We start from the raw sequence: 19,253 nt of genomic DNA on the forward strand, positions 1-19,253 counted from the left end.
AGGAACAATGTAATTTTGGTGGTTGTTCTATTATTGCTAACCTTTTTATATCACAGAATAGTTAATTTATTTCTAATACTACTATAGAGTACTCTTGTATTTTCCCCCTCAAATTCTACTGGAAAGTATCACCTTGTAAAAATATTTTGATGTTCCTTTAGTAGCTATTTATGTTTGGTTTATGTATCATTCCATATGGCATTATCATCTCAAGCCTCAATATGTACTCAACTTATCTTCCTATTGTAAGTTACCAATCACAAAAATTACATGCTTTATATTTAAAGGATTATAATCTTTCATTTTCTGCTCATTACATTTTTTCTGTCTATGCAACTGCAGCATAGTCACTGCTTTGGTCATTTTTTTCACTTTCCTGTGGGCTCGTGATTGTCACCCTTGGATTTCTGGACATTTGTTCAAGATGGAAATCAACCTAGAGAAAAAGGACATGTACTGTTAACTTCATCAGTACTTCATTTCAATACAGTGTTAGCTCTTCATACTAAAATTTCCACAGGGGATTCTTAATGTCAAAAAATATTTTTTGAGAGTGATCACATTAACATTTTTATTCACATTATATACTTCCCAAAGGAGAAAGTACTCAAATTAGACTTTCCCCCCCAATTCCTTCATCAAACATCCAGTTACCCACATAACCATTTAAAGTGAATGCTCACTCACTTTCTCTACTTCCATAAATAATTTCAGCTTTTCTAAAACAAACAAAAAATCAATATATCAAGCATAGAATAAATTCAGGGCCCAAGAAAACGTCATATTACTCAGCTCTCTTAATTGAAAAATGTTCTTGTGTGTCATACAGAAACAGAAGAAAGCCTAGCTGCAAGATGCAAGCAATGATGCCCAGTGTCACAAAAAGCAAAGGAAGAGTCTGTTTTTCAGCAGCCTATAGGCAGGGAATATGTGGCAAGTTGTTCTGCTTCTGACGCTCAAGAATCTCGCTCTTCCCAGATCTGGATTCTCCCCATAAATCAAAACACTTCCCACATTTTGTTTGCTGGTCTGTTCATCTGACACTCGTGGTAGTCCAGTTGATTTTTCTGAGCTACATCTCTCCATCTAAGCCAGCAGCATGTTATCGTGTCTCCTAAATTATTAGGACATTTGCTTTTAAACCAACTAAAGCCTCTTGCTTTGAGGATCTTGTTCATCTTCACTGTCTTTTCCAATTTCTAAGAAACGGAAACAGAATTGCCACAAAGCAAAGGCAAGAGCCCTTTATAAAATGCAACTTCTATGAAAGTCAACTTATCAAAATAATGAGGCACTGTGGTTTCATGAACACACCCTTCTGCTCTGTCCTAAAGGACAATGTAGTGTGGAAATATACAATGATTATTCTTTTCTGGAAATTGCAAGTTTGTTCATTTGTTCTTTCAAAATTCAGCATATTCAGGAAAGCAGGAGATGCAGATTCATCAAATAGTGAGAAACATCTGCTTTCTCAGTTGGACGACATATAATGTAAATACAGATATAACTGATCTATACAGATGGAAAACAGCTTTTCCCACTGTCCTGGTTTTGTTAAAAACCAAGTTTCTCTTTTAGTGAATTTCCCTGTCAGCTAAAGCCTTCATATTAGCTGCATTTTCCTGGAGAACCAGATACATGTTTTGGTAAACATAGCAATGGAATGCGAAGTTATTGATAACAAATGGATGCACTTTTCGTGAGAGGGGCAACAAGAAACAGGTGGCCAAGAAACTGACCAACTGAGTATAACATCCCATTCATGTGAATACTTCATATAAAAGTGGGAGATCATGAGGATCTCGTCCCTTTTGCTTATGGACAACATTAGGAGAGGACTTTGCTAGTTGTCCCTGTGAACTGAGGCCCAGTGAGAGACTGAATCCAGCTCCGGTTGGCTGCAGAGTCCAATCCAGGACTTCGGGTGCCCGCTCTGCAGTTGCTGAGACTTTCAAGATTGGTTTTGTATATTTTGTATTATTTTCTCTATTCTTATTAGTAGCATTAGTAAAACATTTTTAATTTTTCCAACTCTCTTCTCTCTGTCCTTCTTTCCCTCCCGATCGCTTGTCCTTAGTGGAAAGTGGGGAGAGGGACGGGCTGAAGGGGGGAGAGGGGGTTAACACGGTTTTATTGTCACCCCACAATCAAAACCCACGACACCCACAAACTGAAGTTCTCATAAATGCCCTCAGGACTTAACAGGAGTGAGCTACTTAGAGACTAGCTGAGAAGAATGAGTAACAGTAACTTAAGAACAACAAACTGAAAGAATTCTCACTTGGTTCTGGCTGTCAGGATCCTCTTCTTTTATTTCTTCTTCAGGGTGAAGATCACCTTGGTACTTCAAGTGCTCCATTCCCTCACCATTTTCTTCATTTTTATTGCCGTTTAAATGGATAAATTCCTCTTCCTCTGCTTGGTCAACAGTCTCTGTTGCTTCTGCTTCAACTTCATAATTCCCATTTAATTTCTTCTTGTTTTCTTCCACTTTACTGCTTTCTTTAACAGTTGCCCCACTTTCCTCTGCATTCACTTCTCGATATTCTTCCTCTCCTTTATATGTCTCCTCTTCCCTGTCAGTTTCCTCTTCTGCATTTTCTTCTTCATCTACAGTTTCTGCTGGCCTCTGGTGAAAGGAAAAGCAGCAGCATTATGAGGCATTTTTAATTAGAACGCATCATACAATTCTGAAACATGATAGACATCAAAATCACAATTACATCATTACTGGGGACTAAGTATGCTAATTTGAGGTTTGTCTACATGGACAGAAAATGATTCTTCTATATGAACATCCCGTAATGCACTCTTATTCTACATTAAAAAATGTGTTAGTGAGATATAAATGTATTACACTGGGTTAATCCATTTGACCTCACTCATAACAACTGCAATGAGTTAGATTTAATTTATACAGCAACAGCTACTTTGCTTCAGCTATTCCAGTTTCTCTGACATTCTAGCATGTAGTACATACCTGTTTATAAAATCCTGTCACAATAAAATATCATACATCACTGGCCCACAAACTGTTCCCCAAGAAGCATTTTACCTAGGGACCAGGCCATGCCATGCCAATCAGTCGTATTGTGCAGCCTGTCTTCTTTGCATCCACAGAAAAGTCACAAGACAGATGAGGCAGATCTACTGGTCACTTCCATAACATCATTTGTCTTCCCAGAAGACCCCTCTATAGGGTGGCATGGTCATGATTTGTTTGATATTTAGCAGTTAATTTTTCCTACACAGTGTCAAACCAGCAGACCGGAGGAACAGGATCTTGTCCCGTATTGAAGAAGAGTAAACAGAAACTCACTATAGATAAAGCTGCTAGCAGTACCATTTTATGACAACCTGAAAGAGCATGAAGGGTGTTGGTCTCCTCCCCCAAGCTGCAGGTGCTAGGACAAGAGGAAATGGCCTGAAGTTGCACCAGGGGAGGTTCAAATTGGATATTAGGAAAAATTTCTTCACGGAAAGGATTGTCAGGCATTGGAACAGGCTGCCCAGGGAAGTGGTGGAGTCACCATCCCTGGAGGTGTTTAAAAGGCATTTGCACGAGGTTCTTAGTGACATGGTTTAGTGCTGGATTTAGGTTATGGTTGAACTCAATGATCCTGAGGGTCTCTTCCAACCAAAATGATTCTCTGATTCTATATACTATCTAGTTGTTGTAATTTGTCTTCCAGTTTCAGCTTTGAAGATTCACCTGACTTTCCAGTGAACCAATACCACCACTGCCAAGATGACTTACGTACTTGTGCTAAGGTTTGAAAGAAAATAAAGAGAAAAATATCCCATAGGAGTGACGGGGTGTCTGCCTCCAACACAGCCTCATCAGACTCTAAATCTAAAGTAAGCAAGCTAAGAGCAAGAGAATATCTCTTAATCAAAAGTGTTTGGAATTTTACTATCATTAGCAGCTCCTTTATGCAGGCAGCCATCTGCTAAAGACCTATAAGTTATGTCTTATAAAAATCTCTTTTCCTCACTGATACTAAGTTTAAAAAAAAATCATCACATTAAACATATTAGTAAAAACCAAGTCAGCAATAACAACAATTGATTGAAGCCTCTTGATGAAACACCTTGTTTTTACTATGGTATCCAAGTAGCAACATAAGACAATTATGCCAGTGCACAATACTGCATTCACACAGCTTCAAAAAGGACAAGTTATTGCATTGTAATAATCCATAGAATGACAAATTACTAGAAATATTACATGGTTACCTGACCAGATAAATTATGGCTCCATAAGTAATTTTTGGAGTACAGTGGTGTCTATGTGTTTTTCATTCGACTCTTCCTAACTCACTGTCATCTGGTAACATCAAACTGGCCTAATTTCCACCAAATTAAAAATTAAACAAGCCAAGTCTCTACAGACATCTTCAAAGAAGTCACTATCCAAAGCAAACTTGAGCCAACTTTGGTAACCTCCAGCACACAAAGAGAGCAAAGAATCTGTAGATCCATAAATTCTCAGAACTTACCTGCTAGTCTTACACACGTGACCTACTGATTTCTTTTCAGTCTGCTAAGGAAACTAGCAGCTCTAGATTCTGACCAGATACAGGGGAGGGTGGGACAAATTAAATGCACCAGACATTGCTAGCTAAAATTAAGTGGTTTTGGTTTTGCATCGTGACACCTGCTTACTATGTCATTACAAATGCCAAGTGAAGAGAGGGTGAGAAAAGAAGAAAAACAAACCCAGTCTTTCTCAGTTCACTGTTGTAGTCATCCAAGATAATATTATTTCCAGCATTTTGTTACTGCCTGGTAGTGGGTACTATCAGAATAAAATATCTGCCCTTGCCTGAACTACTTTAGTATGGTGGCTCACTTCAGACTGCAGAAGGTGTGGAGACCTTACACCATGGTGTAAATGTATGTATCCTAATGCATATGCTTTTACTGGTTTCATTGCTGTGGAAGCCGCCTTTGGCACACAAGCACAATGGGCATTTGAGGGGCAGTAACTTCTTAAGGTGCTATGCTAGCCAGACTCACAAGAGTCTGTCTAAAATAGGTGTGGATGCAAATTTTTTAAGAGTGAAAACTGAGTGACACAGAAGATACACACAGCACATAGAACCATACCCAGAAACTCACTGGAAGCTCATAGGGAACTGGCATGAAAATAACACTCAGATTTCAACTAATTTAACTGGGCCAGTCAAGCTAAATTGCCTGAAAAATAATAGTAAAAAACAAGATCGGTAAAATAAATCCCATCAGTGCAAGTGTGAAGTTTTTATAGTCACTGAAAATTTCAAGATAGCTGAGCATTTTACTACAACTACAACGGTTATTACCACTACAGACAAAATAAAAAGTCATGTTTACAGCTAATAATCAGAAAGCAAAACGCATTCTTCACTTAATCTCATTTCAAGCTGCATTAAACTAGAATGGATATTTCAGACAAGTTAAAATCAGCATTGATCCAGAGGAAAAGACCTTCCACAAGGTAATCTAAAATGCAGTATTGTTCCCACTGCATGCAGAGTCACAGGTAGGCTTTGAAATGTGAATATAATCACAGATGATGTATTTCAGAATGCACAGCAGACCTAAGATAGGACTGTAGGGAGGGAACTGACGGCTAAAATCACCCATCAAATCATACATTACTCTTTACATAAAAAGTGTGATATTTTCTACTGAGATCTTATTGATCTACTAGCTATGCATAAATTAGCATTTTCTATTTTAAGTACACCTTCTTCACTGAAAGAGAGATATACTTAGCAAAAGTTAGATTTTTCTTATTTAGGGAAAGAGAATATTTATGTGCATATATATTAAGACATACAGAAAGGAAAATAGAAAATGGGAGAAAACCATAGTTTTTTATGATCCAGAGCCTGTAAATGCTGTACATGCTTAACTTTACCTCTTGAACAGTTCCAGTGATTTCAGTGAACCTCAAATAGTGAGCTAGAGCCCACATTGAAGTTCTTGCTAGGTTTGGTTATAATTCAAAGTCCCATGGAGTCAGTGGGATTGAAATTGACACACTCCAGCCATCCGTCCACCTACAACTGTACAAAGTGCCTATTACATTTACATCAAAGTTACTGCAAACTGTGTTCTCTCAGTCAGGATAAATCAGGATGGGCATACTGAAAGGCAAAACAAGTACCTACATATCCTTGCAGAAATTATCAGACTCATTTCTAGAAGCCAGCAATGATCTTGTATACTTAAGGAAAAGCAGTGATATTTCACATCATAGTTTTTAGCTTTTCATCAGTTATCTTTTAAATAACCAGAATACTCCCAGTAAGAGGTTCCTATACAGGGACTGCATTGGCTGGATATCTAGGACAGATGTGGGACTCTGCTGCTCCTCTTTGCACCCCAGAAGTCAGAGTTTGGCTTTCAGCCAGTGTGTTGGCTCACAGGAAGTCATACAAGTACATTACATTTGGAATTCCTGTAAAAGCTCAGGGTACCTCAAATCCAGAGAACCAGACGTATCTCCAGGCCTGAGTGACTGAGGTCTCTCACCACTTTGTAACACAACTAAATGAACACAAGCATCAAATATTAATATCAGCACGTTGACATGAGAGATTGCAGGATCATAACAGAGAACAAGGGGCACTTCAGAAACTCAGGCTGGAAGCACTCAGCCAGTTGTAGCCCATGGTAACTGAACACATATACTGTAATGAACTACAGAAGTGTCCCTGTGTTACTTTAGTCCTGTGTCCACATCACAAAAAAACAGCAGCGCAACTTGAACCTGACAGCAATAAACCTAGGACAGGAGAGGCAAGAGATTATTAGATTCTTATTCCTTTAGGTAATTTTCATAGAGAAGTAAGTGGCTTCTAAGTCAGAGGACTTTTCTGGTGACTGTGATGGGTTATCTTCATAGAATCATTGAATCATAGAATGGTTTGGGTTGGAAAGAACCTTAAAGATCATCTAGTTCAAACCCCCTGTGCCATGGGCAGGGACACCTTCCACCAGACCAGGTTGCTCTAAGCCCCATCCAACCTGGCCTTGAACACTTCCAGAGATGGGGCATCCACATCTTCTCTGGGCAGCCTGTTCCAGGGCCTCACCACCCTCAATAGTGAAGGATTTCTTCCTTATGTCTCATCCAAATCTACCCTCTTTCAGTTTAAAGCCATTACTCTTTGTCCTATAGCTACATTCCCTTGTAAAAGGTGCCTTCCCTATCCACTACGTGGTCCATCCATTGAACCCACGTTTCTCCATTTTAGAGACAGTGATGTCATGCAGAAGTGTCAAATGCTTTGCACAAGTCCAGGTAAATGATGTCAGTTGCTCTTCCATCATCCAACAATGCTGTAACCCCGTCACAGAAGCCCACCAAATTTGTCAGGCACAATTTTCCCTTGGTGAAGCAAATCACCAGTCACCTCCTTAGCATAATTTCCAGGAGGATCTGCTCCATGATCTTTGCTGGGCACAGAGGTTAGACTGACTGGCCTGTAGTTCCCCAGTTCTTCCTTTTCCTCCTTTTTTAAAATGAGGGTTATGTTTCCCCTTTTCCAGTCAGCAGGAACTTCAGCAGACTGCCAAGACTTCTCAAATACAATGGATGGTGGCTTAACAACTTGATCCACCAGTTCCTTCAGGACATGCAGGACCCACGGACTTGTGCACCTTCGTGTTCCTTAGATGGTCTCAAACCTGATCTTCTCCTACAATGGGAGGTTCTTTATTCTCCCAATCCTTGCCTTTGCCTTCTGTGAATTGGGCAGTGTGGAGAGAGCACTTGCTGGTGAAGACAGGCAAAAAAGATGCTGAGTACCTCAAAGTTCTCCATATCACAAGTAACCAGGCCTCCTGTTTCCTTCCAGAGAGGGCCCACATTTCCCATAGCCTTCCTTTTATCACCCATGTACCCCCAGAAGCTTTTCTTGTCACACTTTATGTCCCTGGCCAGAGTTAGTTCTATCAGGGCTTTAGCTTTCCTAACGCCATCCCTGGCTACTTGGACAATTCCCCTGTATTCCTCCCAGGCCACATGTCTTTGCTTCCACCCTTGTAGGATTCCTTTTTTTGTGTTAGAGTTTGTCCAAGAGCTCCTTGTTCATCCATGCAGGTCTTCTGGCATTTTTTCCTGACTTCCTCTTTGTTGGGATGCATCTCTTGTGAGGCTGGAGGAGGTGATCCCTGAATATTGACGAGCTGTCTTGGGCCCCTCTTCCCTCTAGGGCTTTATCTCATGGTGCTCTACCAAGCAGATCCCTGAAGAGGGGTTCTCCTGAAGTCCAGGGTAATGAGACTGCTGTGTACACTCCTCACTGCTTTGAGGATCTTGAACTCCACCATTTCATGGCCACTGCAGCCAAAGCTGCCCTTGAGCTTCACATTCCCCACCAGCCCCTCCTTGTTGGTGAGAACAAGGTCCAGCATAGCACCTCTCCCTGTTGGCTTCTCTATCACTAGAAGAAGGAAGTTATCATCAATGCATTCCAGGAACCTCCTGGATTGCATATACCCTGCTGTGTTGTCCATCCCACAGATATTGGGATGACTGAAGTCCCCCATGAGGACCAGGGCTTGTGAATGTAAAGCCACTCCTATCTGTTTATGGAGGGCCTCACCTGCTCAGTCTTCCTGCTCAGGAGGCCAGTAGCCGACGTCTGTTATAATGTCACCTGTCCCTGTCCTCCCTTTAGTCCTGACCCATAAGCACTTGGTTGGCTCCTCATCCATCTCAAGGCAGAGCTCCATGCACTCCAGCCAGACACTGACATAGAGGGCAACACCCCCACCTCGTCTCCCCTGCCCGTCATTCCTAAAGAGCCTGTATCCTTCCATTCCAACACTTCAGCCATAAGAGCCATTCTACCACATCTCCATGAGGCCAATAAGAAGACAGCCCTGCAGGTGTGCACATGCCTCTAGCACTTCTTGTTTATTCCCCATGCTACATGTATTTGCATAGAGGCATTTAAGTTGGGTGCCTGAAGAAGCTGACTTAATGGCTGGAGTGGCTGGAATTCCTTTGTCCTGCTCTTCAGGTGCTCTCCTGATGACCTCTGATCCTTCCCCAGGCTCTGGGCATCTATTGCTGACACTGGCATCAAACTGGTAGGAGTGGGATGGATTGAGGTTCCCCTCATTCCTCCAATAGTCAGAATTACCCATAGCAAGGTTTGTTATTTTGCCCTTTTTATGGTTGTAACAACATATGAAGTAACCTTCTTTCTCGTATTGCTGGCTGCATCTTTTAAGTGAAGATGGTGCTTTTGCTGTTCCCCAGTCAAAAGTACAGTGATTAAAATAACTAGTTTTCAAACTGTTCCTTCATGACTGTGACTTCTTTGCTTGTCATGGACTAGCAGTAAACAGACTCACCGACAAAAGACTTGTATGTGTATATTGAAAGACATATTCAACCAAAGGGACATAAAACAACTGAAGTGCTTCTCAGGTTCATGCTGGAAACATGGACCCAGCTTACCTTGTGGAAACCTCACGACTTAGTAGCAGGCTGATGAAGAACAGAGTGAATTTCATTTTGCATTCAAGAAGTATGATTGCTTGATGGTATTTTTAATCTCAGCAAAAACAGAGTGTTTAAAAAAGAAAGATGTATTCTAATTACACTCATCATGCTATCATTCATTGAGAGCTACATTACCAAATGCCATCATCATTCAAAAGTAATAAGTCAGGAAATCTTCAGACATTGAAGCATTTGGCGTCTTTTCCTCTAGGGATGCTAATGTAACCTCTCACAACGTTTGTACATGACTGATACTAGAATATTGAAAAGTGCAATATCACAATCATTTAAGGCAGAAATTATTTTATAGCATTAATGTAAAACATAATTTTGCTTTATTGAAGCCATTTGGAAATGTTTATTTGGCTAATGGTCACAACAGACAAACAATAAGGCAGACAACAAAAATCTTAATGGTTGCAAATACAGACACGAATACATCTCACAAATGCAGCATCAGGAACACTTAACTTTGATTGCACCAGACCTCTCCAGAACAGAGCTGCCCTTGCTCCTACCCAGTCAGGAATGCTTTGTAGCTGCATGGCACAGATTCCAACAGCAAAACATTTTGTTCTCAAACCAGATAGGGTTGCTAAGTGACAGCAGCCCTCATCTCTTCCACATCATTTACAAAATCCAGGCTCTTAAACAAATGAATAGTTAAGGGTTCATCAGTCTTACACTTCCCACATAGTAAATGCACAGTTGTTCCTGACAGACGGCAAAAAAGTCTTTCTCCCCACAGCATTTAAACACCAACCATCTTAAATGCTGAATGTTGTTGGTTTTTTTGGTTTATTTTTTTACAACAAATGCAGCACCTGTATCCAATCCACAGAATCTGATTTTTCATAAGATAATAGAACCCAGAAGTATAACTGGAATGAAGGGAAACTATGTAACCTGAAAAAAACAGCTTTTCAAACTCCATTCCTCAGTTTCATCGTGTGGCAACTGGAAGTCTGCAGAATTCCTTAATTATAAAACAGCCATGGCAGACAAGAAAAAATCTGATCAGATCTTTACTTTTCTAAGATGTACATAAGTCAACAATATTTTTCTCCATCTATTTCACTAACGATCATGTCTAGTTTTTTCCATAACGTTTTCCATGTGTTCATTAAAATTTGCCTAAACCTCACACCCTACAATACAGTATGATCTGTTGAGCATCCTCACAGACAATGACAAGATTGATAAGAATCTAGAAAGAAGCACTACCGACGCTGCAAAAATACAATTTTTTTTTATTATTTTTTTTTCCCGGAAATAGACTCTTCTAGAGTGAACTAAAAATGTTAAGGAATTTGAGAAATTGTCTGTTCTAGGATTGCCATATTTTTTCAAAACAGGTGCACATACAGAAAAATTTTTTTAAGTGGTGTCAACACTAGTTTTCCAACAGAACTGCATTTGCAAGCTTCACTCAGAAGTGAAGGCCCTCCACCAGTTGGCCAAATAAGCCTTTAAAGAAAAGATCACACCTTGCTGCTATAGCTTCAGAAATCAGTCATCCAATGCAGAAACCAAGGGAAGATCTCTCTTCTCATTCTGAGTTGCAAGGAACCAACCAGAATAAGTTCCCATATCTCACACTGACAAACAGTAAAAAAAATTAAGTGTAAATAAGTGGAGCTGAAGGAAGAACACACAGGAAAAAGCCTTATCTGACGGTTTGTCAGCACTCAAAATCCAGAATGCTTAAATTACAGCCGCATCATCTGTAGCAAAATTGAAGCATAAAAAGCTCTGCAGGTATTCTTTCCAAATGCCATTTTGAAATCCATATTGATGTAGTGCAAAATATTTCTTCAAGAAAAGTTCTGGCCTTTTTAATCAAGGAATGTCTTTTTGAGCAGTCAGCCTGTTTTAATGTTGATTCAATGCAAACTTTAACATTTTATTTTCAGCAATAAGGAAGATAAACATTATGTTCACTGAAAGGTGCAAATTTTCTGCACTGATGATACACTCCAGAGCACCTAGGGGTGATACACAGTCCCACATCACAGCCCCGGAAATGGGGAATAATGAGCACCATCAGGACTGCATTAACCAGTGAACATATCTGTAATAACGGAAAGCAATTGGCTACTGAAAGAACCAGGAGTGTCAACATCTACCAAAAAAATCCAAATCAGTGCCCATTAGACAAATTTATCATCCAGTGATTTTTACACATTGTGGAATAATTACTGAGGGGGCAAATTACTGAAACTAATTATCAAAGGCAAACTTACTGGGAGTAAAGTTATATCCACATTCTCAGCACACAAGGCCTCTTCTTGGCACACATGGAATCTGCTCTGCGATGGTTTCCTCTCCGAACCTGGCCTGCATCCTTAGACATTGACACACGAGGGGAGCTCAGTGTGCTGGCACTAAGGAAAATAGGGGTGAAGCGGTGTGGAGATACCACAGCCAGGCTCTGTGTGCGAGGCAGGTACAGACCTAGATGGTACTGTGCATATATTTGCTGTCAAGTAAGAGGTAACACATCATTCCACCCAAAATGCTGATTGCTGAGCTAGCAGTTGCAGCGAAACCTGTCCTGTGGATGAACCTTGCTCATTATAATTTCATTATAATACTAAAACAAACCTCCATCCAAAAAGCTACCCGCCTTCCTTTCCAGCGGAGCATATTCTCCAAATTATTTTAAGTCTATACCTTTAAAATCAAAGCAAGATAATTTTACACCAATCAATAACAAAGGCATGTAAGACTAGAGTCACTCGAGCTCCACCTAAACATAGAAAATAGTATAAAATACCCTAACAACAGGGGAAAGTTAGGGAAGACACCATCACGGAGAAGTCAAGGAGACAGCACCACAGCCTTGTGGGATCAGTTGACAGGCTGGACCTGTTTTGCCCACCCATAGGTGGGTAAGTCTTACCTTTGGGTAAGACTCACAGACTTGCTTATACTGAGTGTTTCTCTAGGAAACCTGGACTTCAAGCTAGTATTTGTAATCACATTGTTAGTACTATATAGTAATCTTAGAATATATATATATGGTACCGAAGTGTATTTTTTCCAGACAGTGTATTTTATCAACAGCAATTTAAAATAACTTGAACCTGTTGCTTTAATAAATCTCATTATCTGTAAATTTGGTTGTGAGAATCTCTCACTGCATGTGCTCAGACTTATAGTATATATTATACTATTTGTGAATCTGTGTAAGCACACAAGTTCAATGATCACAACCTGACTTTGAACTATTGGTGGATCTGTAACTGTGTGAATTCAACATAACACTAGCATGATTGGATTTATAGTGCTGGCTTGAGGTCATTTTGGCTTAGTTTGGCATCACTCAGAAGCTAAGCTCAGCTGACCTAGCCTCCAGTAATATCTGAGGACAAGCTGGAACGCAAATGGGTTTAGTTTCTGCCAAATTAACCCTTTTAATGCAACACAAATAAACACAAAGAGAGGGAGATGCGGGTGATGAATCTGGAGGGGGAAAAAAAGAAACAAACAAACAAAACAAAACAAAAAAACACCACCGAATATTAATTCTACATCACTTACATCTCAATAACCATTATCATATACCCCATGGCAATGTAGGCTGGCACAGCAACATGCCTGAATTTCTGGTAGGGATCATGCACTGAACAACTCCATATCTCATATATTTCATACTTACTCCACCTCCCAAGGTCTCAGCATGGAAGAAAAACAACTATGCTCATGGAAATAGACAAACTAATGTAAACTTGCAGTGTTATTTCAATACTATTACTACTAACTGCTGTTTCACAAAGTATATAAAATTAAAGAAAAAGTAGTAGTTTGTTCTAATAACTTTACAAGTGAGAAAATTTTCTCTCTCAGAAAGTTACATTAAATATATTTATATTACTAACAGCAAACTCCAAGTAACACACTTAAGTGACACTTCAAATAAGGAACCCCTATTGCTTTGCTGCCTCCCTGCAAAGAACAGCTATAAAACCACCTTGTTTCCTTGCTATTTCCACAATTGATTTCATAGTCTGTCATCAGTTACCACGGATGTTGACACAGTGATGTAAATAACCAACCAGGAGTAAGTCTGCATGTCAAGAGAAGAAACTATCCATTTTGTAATTCGAAGCTGAAGTCTGGTACAGAATATAGAACAGAAGGGTTTGGTTTCAGGCAAAACACTGATTTTTCCTCCTTGATGTTCAATTACAACTGTCAGCTAGTCTGGAATAAAGCAAGTCCTGTTCTTTTAATGTGTTCTCAGGTGGCAGGCAGCATTTTACAGAACAGGACATAAGCGGGTATCTAGCCAGTATCACTCTAAGTTTAGTTACTGGCTAATGTGGCATTTGTTCAACCATGCACTTCAAATGGCAAGACAGAGAAGGTACATAAAAGAGAAAAAGACTAAGTTCTATCTTCACCACCTTATTTATGTGGCTGATGGAAATGATAGGATATCAGAAGTGTCAGCATTCTAGTGAAAGCCGGCATGTAAATATTTATGCATCATGTGAGATAGTCAAACCCTGGCTGGCTGTCCTTTTCCATGTTTCTAGCAATAATAGCAAAGGCAGTTCAGATAAGAAAAAGCTATATAGCTCTACATCACAGAATTTAAAAAGATTTAAAATGGGCATTAACAAGAACATGTAAAATGCTAAATGCTTCCAAGGTCTGAGTAACCTCAGTTATCTGGGAATAAAAAGTACTCGGTGTTACTCAGACAGACCTGGCTTGTTGTCAGATTGCCTAGGAAACTATACATGAACTTTTAAAGTGTGAAACAAACCATGTCTTGAGTTGCAATACATTTTGATGTTTTGTCTGGCTTTTCTGAAAATATGAAAATCAGATCATTAATAGCGTGCATGGCTGATTCCACACACACACACACCCTCCTCCCCCCCCACTTCAAACACACTTGCTTCCAGTTCTTTCTCCAGGTAGCAACATCAGTTGACAGCGACTGAAAAATCTGAGGAAAATGCATGAACCTTGGTACATGAGCTTAGAGGTATCAAGCAAGTCCCTAGTGTTGCAAGCTTGCCAGCACAACCAATGTTCACAGCTGCACCAACAACTGTAACTACCACTGTCAAGTACAGAAGTGGCAATGCACAGGTAGCAATTCTGCCCTCTCTGGTGACAGTCACCATCTTCTGGCTGAGGCAAACTGGTCAGACCCACTGGCAGAGCTGTTGCCTGGAGCATCTCCATGGAGAATTAAGGCTGGTGTCTCCAGCGCTCTTGGATTTCACATGAATTGCAGTCAAGGTAAAAACTAAGACCTGACAACCCAATTTACACTGTCAAATACTTTACACTACCCAAAGGAATTCTTTACACACCTTTGGAGGCCAATAAACAAGCTAATCATTTTTTAATTTGATTATTGTACTGTCAAGACCAGTGTAGGATATACTTCAAGATGTCATAAGAAACAAAGATGAAGATGACAGTTCTTCCCCAATGTCAGCACTATCAGTACAACCCAACACATCCTAATTATCACAACACATCACAAGGACAACTGCAATTAACAGTGCTGATGAGCCCAATGGTTCCCTGTTTCAATCACCTGATTCACACATCTTCAAGAATAACGTCTATAAAGTAGCTGAGTAACACTCCTTCCCATTAAAGTAAATAAATCATCAAGAATGACCCTTCTTAGAAACAGCAGCCTAAAATAAAATACAGAAATCCAGATTTTTTTTTTTTTTTAGATGGGTATGGTGCCATTCTTCAAAATGGCTACAGCAGCAACTTCATATGTTGCTTTTGTTAATGTACAGATTGATATCGCAGGCAGAAATTAAAACAAAGTGTAAGCTAATAAAACTTCTGTCTATTTTCTCCTCGGACTTTTTTTAAAGATAGAAGACAAAACGTATATGTGTAGTATTCTTTTACTCAATTAAAATAAATTGGAAAAAAAAAATCAACCACCTAAATATAGGACTGAAATAATCAAAGATGAACAAATAGAGAAGTTGGAAGAGAAGTGCAGAGCAGTGGTCTCCAAGCTGTTTTATTGCACAACCCTACCAGTAAAAAAATTTTGAGCACATACTGCCAGTATAGAATCACAAAATAGTCTGGGTTGGAAGCTTCAAAGGTCATCTAGTCCAACCCCCTGCAATGAGCAGGGACATCTTCAACTGGATCAGGTTGCTCAGAGCCCTGTCCAGCCTGGCCTTGAATGTCTCCAGGGATGGGACATCTGCCACCCCTCTGGGCAACCTATGCCAGTGTTATTACCATTCTTATTGTAAAACATCTCCTCCTTTATCTAGTCTAAATCTCCCCTCTTTTAATTCAAAACCATTACCCCTTGTCCTATCACAACAGACCCTGCTAAAAATTCTGTCCTCATCTTTCCTATAAGCCCCTTTTAAGTACTGAAAAGCTGCAACAAGGTCTCCCCAGGTCTCTTCTCCAGGCTGAACAACCCCAACTGTCAGCCTGTTCTCAGAGGAGAGGTGTTCCAGACCCATTATCATTTTTGTCACCTCCTCTGGACCCTCTCCAACAGGTCCAGGTCCTTCTTATGTTGGGGGCTCCAGAGCCAGATGCAGGACGCCAGGTGGGGTCTCACCAGAGCAGAGTAGAAGAGTGGAATCACCTCCCTCAACCTGCTGGCCACGCTCCTTTTAATGCAGCCCAAGATAGGATTGGCCTTCTGGGCTGCAAGCGCACACTGCTGGCTCATGTCATCTTTCATCCACCAGTACCCCCAAGTTCTCCTCCGCAGGGCTGCTCTCAGTCCTTTCATCCCCCAGCCTGTATTGACAGCTGGGCTTGCCCCGACTCAGATGCAGGACCTTGTACTTGGCCTTGTTGAACCTCATGAGCTTCTTCACATGGGCCCACTTCTTGAGCTTGTCTAGATCCCTATGGATGGCATCACGTCCCTCCAGCATGTCACCCACACCTCTCAGCTTGATATTGTCCACAAACTTGCTGAGAGTGCACTGGATCCCACTGTCTATGTTGTTGATGAAGATATTAAATAGTACTGGTCCCAATACAGAACCCCGAGAGATACCACTCATCACTGATCTCCATCTGGCCATTGGGCCATGACCACTACCCTCTAGATGTGGCCATCCAACTGATTCTATGATTCTATGATTCCTCATCCAGCAAATAGTCTATCCATCAAATTAATATCTCTCCAATTTAGAGAGAAGGAGGTTTGGCGGCATCATGTCAAAGGCCTTACAAAAGTCCAGACAGACTATATCAGTTGCTCTTTCCTTGTCCACTAATATAGTCTCTCCATCATAGAAGTACCTGTATATACTTATATACATAAGTACATGTATATACCTATTTATAAGTATACATGCAAGTACTACCGAAGTTCTAATATTTTCTTCCTGCACCCAATGGATTGTCTTTCATATCCCCTGGGCTGTGCACACTCCACTTCAGAGACAACTGCTCTTGAAATCATCTAGGCCAGTGCCCTGCTGGGCCAACTTGAAAATAAAAATAGGCTGCTTGAGGCCCTGTCCAGTTGTTTTAAAAAATCCTGAAGATTCCCCATGCTCTCTGGCCAGGGAAGTGCTTACACAATATCACTGCTGAAAATATTTTTCTTATGTCCAACTAGTATTTTCCTTGCTGCAAATTCTGACCATTGCGTCATCCTATCACTGTGCAACACAAAGAAAAGGCTGGCTCTGTCCCCTCTGTAACTCCACCTGTAGCTGAAGAAAGCAGTTTGATCTGCCTTCCCTTGCTTAGCCTGTAAGATGAATCAAGCCCAGTTCCTTAAGCTTCTCCATGTGTCATAGGCTCTAGCCCACTAAATGTTTTAGTGTGTTGCTGTGCTGGACTCTGTCCTGTTTGTAAATACCTCTCTTGTACTGGAAAGAACTCAAAACTGGACAAAATACTCTAGATGCAGCCTCAGAGGTGCTAAGTCAAGGGAGATAATCCATTCTCTTGATGTGTTGGCTGTGCTCTTATAAGTGCAGCCCAGCATGCACAGTCAACCTTCATCACCCAAAGGGAGCACTGCTGACTCACTGGCAACTTGCTGGCCACTAGAGCTGCATGGCCTCTCCTGCAGAGTTGCTCTTTAGCCTACCCATGCCACCTGTGCCAATGCAGTTATCCTGTCCCAGGTACCACACTTCATATTTCTCTCTGTTGAACTTCATGAGCTCAAGTAAGCTCATTCTTTCAAGCTGTTGAGATCACTCTGAAAGGCAGCTGTGCGTATCACCTGATAATGACAGTTTGGCTTTACCACTGAGCCTGGATAATGCTGTATCCCGTGCCATTGTCCATGTTACTGATGGACATATTAAAAAATATCAGACCCAGTATCAAATCCTGAGGACCACCATCCATAAATAGGTGCCAGTTAAATTTCAACCAAATGATCTTTTAAGTCCCACCAAACCAGCCAGTTTTTCATCCACCTTGTAGGCCACAAATCCAGTTCCTACCTTCCTTAAGGATATCTTCCTCCCCATACCTAACACACTTCTTCCAGTTTCTCCTACAAATAGAAAAGTCTACACTGAAAACAAGATAAATGACAATAACTGCTCTCCCTTCATCCACAGAGCCAGCTATTTAATCACTGAGGCAAAGACTTCAGTTAAGTATGATTTGCCCATAGTAAATCCATTTTGGCTACTGCAAATCACATGCATCAGCTTCCACTTCTTGACAAGCTTTGGCTTTCCCAATTTCATCCCTGCCTGCCCAGGCAATGTCTCTATACTGCTCCTTAGCAGTCCATCCCTTCTTCTACCTACCACACTCCACCTCTTTTAGTATGAAGTCAGGAGTTTTCTGTTCATACTGGTCTCCTGCTATGCCTGCTTATTTTCTTGCACATGGGCATAGTTCTTGTGCTTTGAGGAAGATACTCTTGGGGATCAACCAGATCTCCTGTGTTCCTCTGCACTTCAAGGCAGTCTCACACAGGATCCTGCCTGACTGTTTGCCAAACAAGCCCAAGTCCACTCTCCTGAATTCCAGGATTATTTTTTTTTTTTTGTTATTTGCCAACCCACTTCCTTCAGGGTCTTAAATCCTAACATCTCATGGCTACTGCAACTGAGGCTGCCACCGAGTATCACAACCCCAACCAGTTCCTCTTTATTCATAAGTAGCAAATTCAGCAGAATGCCTCTCCTAATCAATGGGAGAGGTGCCTGAGGACTGAAGGAAAGCAAACGTCACTCCAGTCTTCAAAAAGGGCTAGAAGGAGGACCCAGGTAACTATAGACCGGTCAGCCTCACCTCCATCCCTGGAAAGGTGATAGAACAACTTATCTTTGGTACCGTCTCAAGGCATATCAAGGATAAGAGGGTCATTAGGGGCAGTCAACATGGCTTCACCAAGGGGAAGTCGTGCTTAACCAGCCTCATAGCCTTTTATGAGGACATATCCAGGTGGATAGATGATGGCAAAGCAGTGCATGTGGTCTACCTTGATTTCAGTAAAGCATTTGACTCCTCACTGATAAACTGAGGAATTGTGGTCTGGACGATCGGGTAGTGAGGTGGACTGCGAACTGGCTGAAGGAAAGAAGTTGTAGTCAATGGGGAGGAGTCTAGTTGGAGGCCTGTATCTAGTGGAGTCCTTCAAGGGTCAGTACTAGGACCAGTACTATTCAATATATTCATCAACAACTTGGATGAGAGAACAGAGCGCACTGTCAGCAAGTTTGTCACATAAAACTGAGAGGAATGGCTGACATATCAGAAGGCTGTGATGCCATCCAGTGAGACC

General features: G+C 40.9%; 1 protein-coding gene across 1 annotated transcript in view; it reads right to left on the reverse strand.

Moving 5' to 3' along the window:
* Positions 1-242: 242 nt before the first annotated feature.
* Positions 243-19,253, reverse strand: part of DCDC2 (doublecortin domain containing 2) — a gene marked incomplete at its 5' end in the record, with an annotated part of 67,060 nt that continues 48,049 nt past the window's right edge. The window contains 2 exons of the mRNA XM_082045388.1: positions 243-436; positions 2,282-2,629. Of these exons, the coding sequence (XP_081901514.1) occupies positions 329-436; positions 2,282-2,629 (456 nt within the window). The 3' untranslated portion in view covers positions 243-328. The remainder of the gene's footprint in view (positions 437-2,281; positions 2,630-19,253) is intronic.

The sequence above is a fragment of the Streptopelia decaocto genome (assembly GCF_964273445.1).
Source record: "Streptopelia decaocto genome assembly, chromosome: 2".
Classification (NCBI taxonomy): Eukaryota; Metazoa; Chordata; class Aves; order Columbiformes; family Columbidae; genus Streptopelia; species Streptopelia decaocto.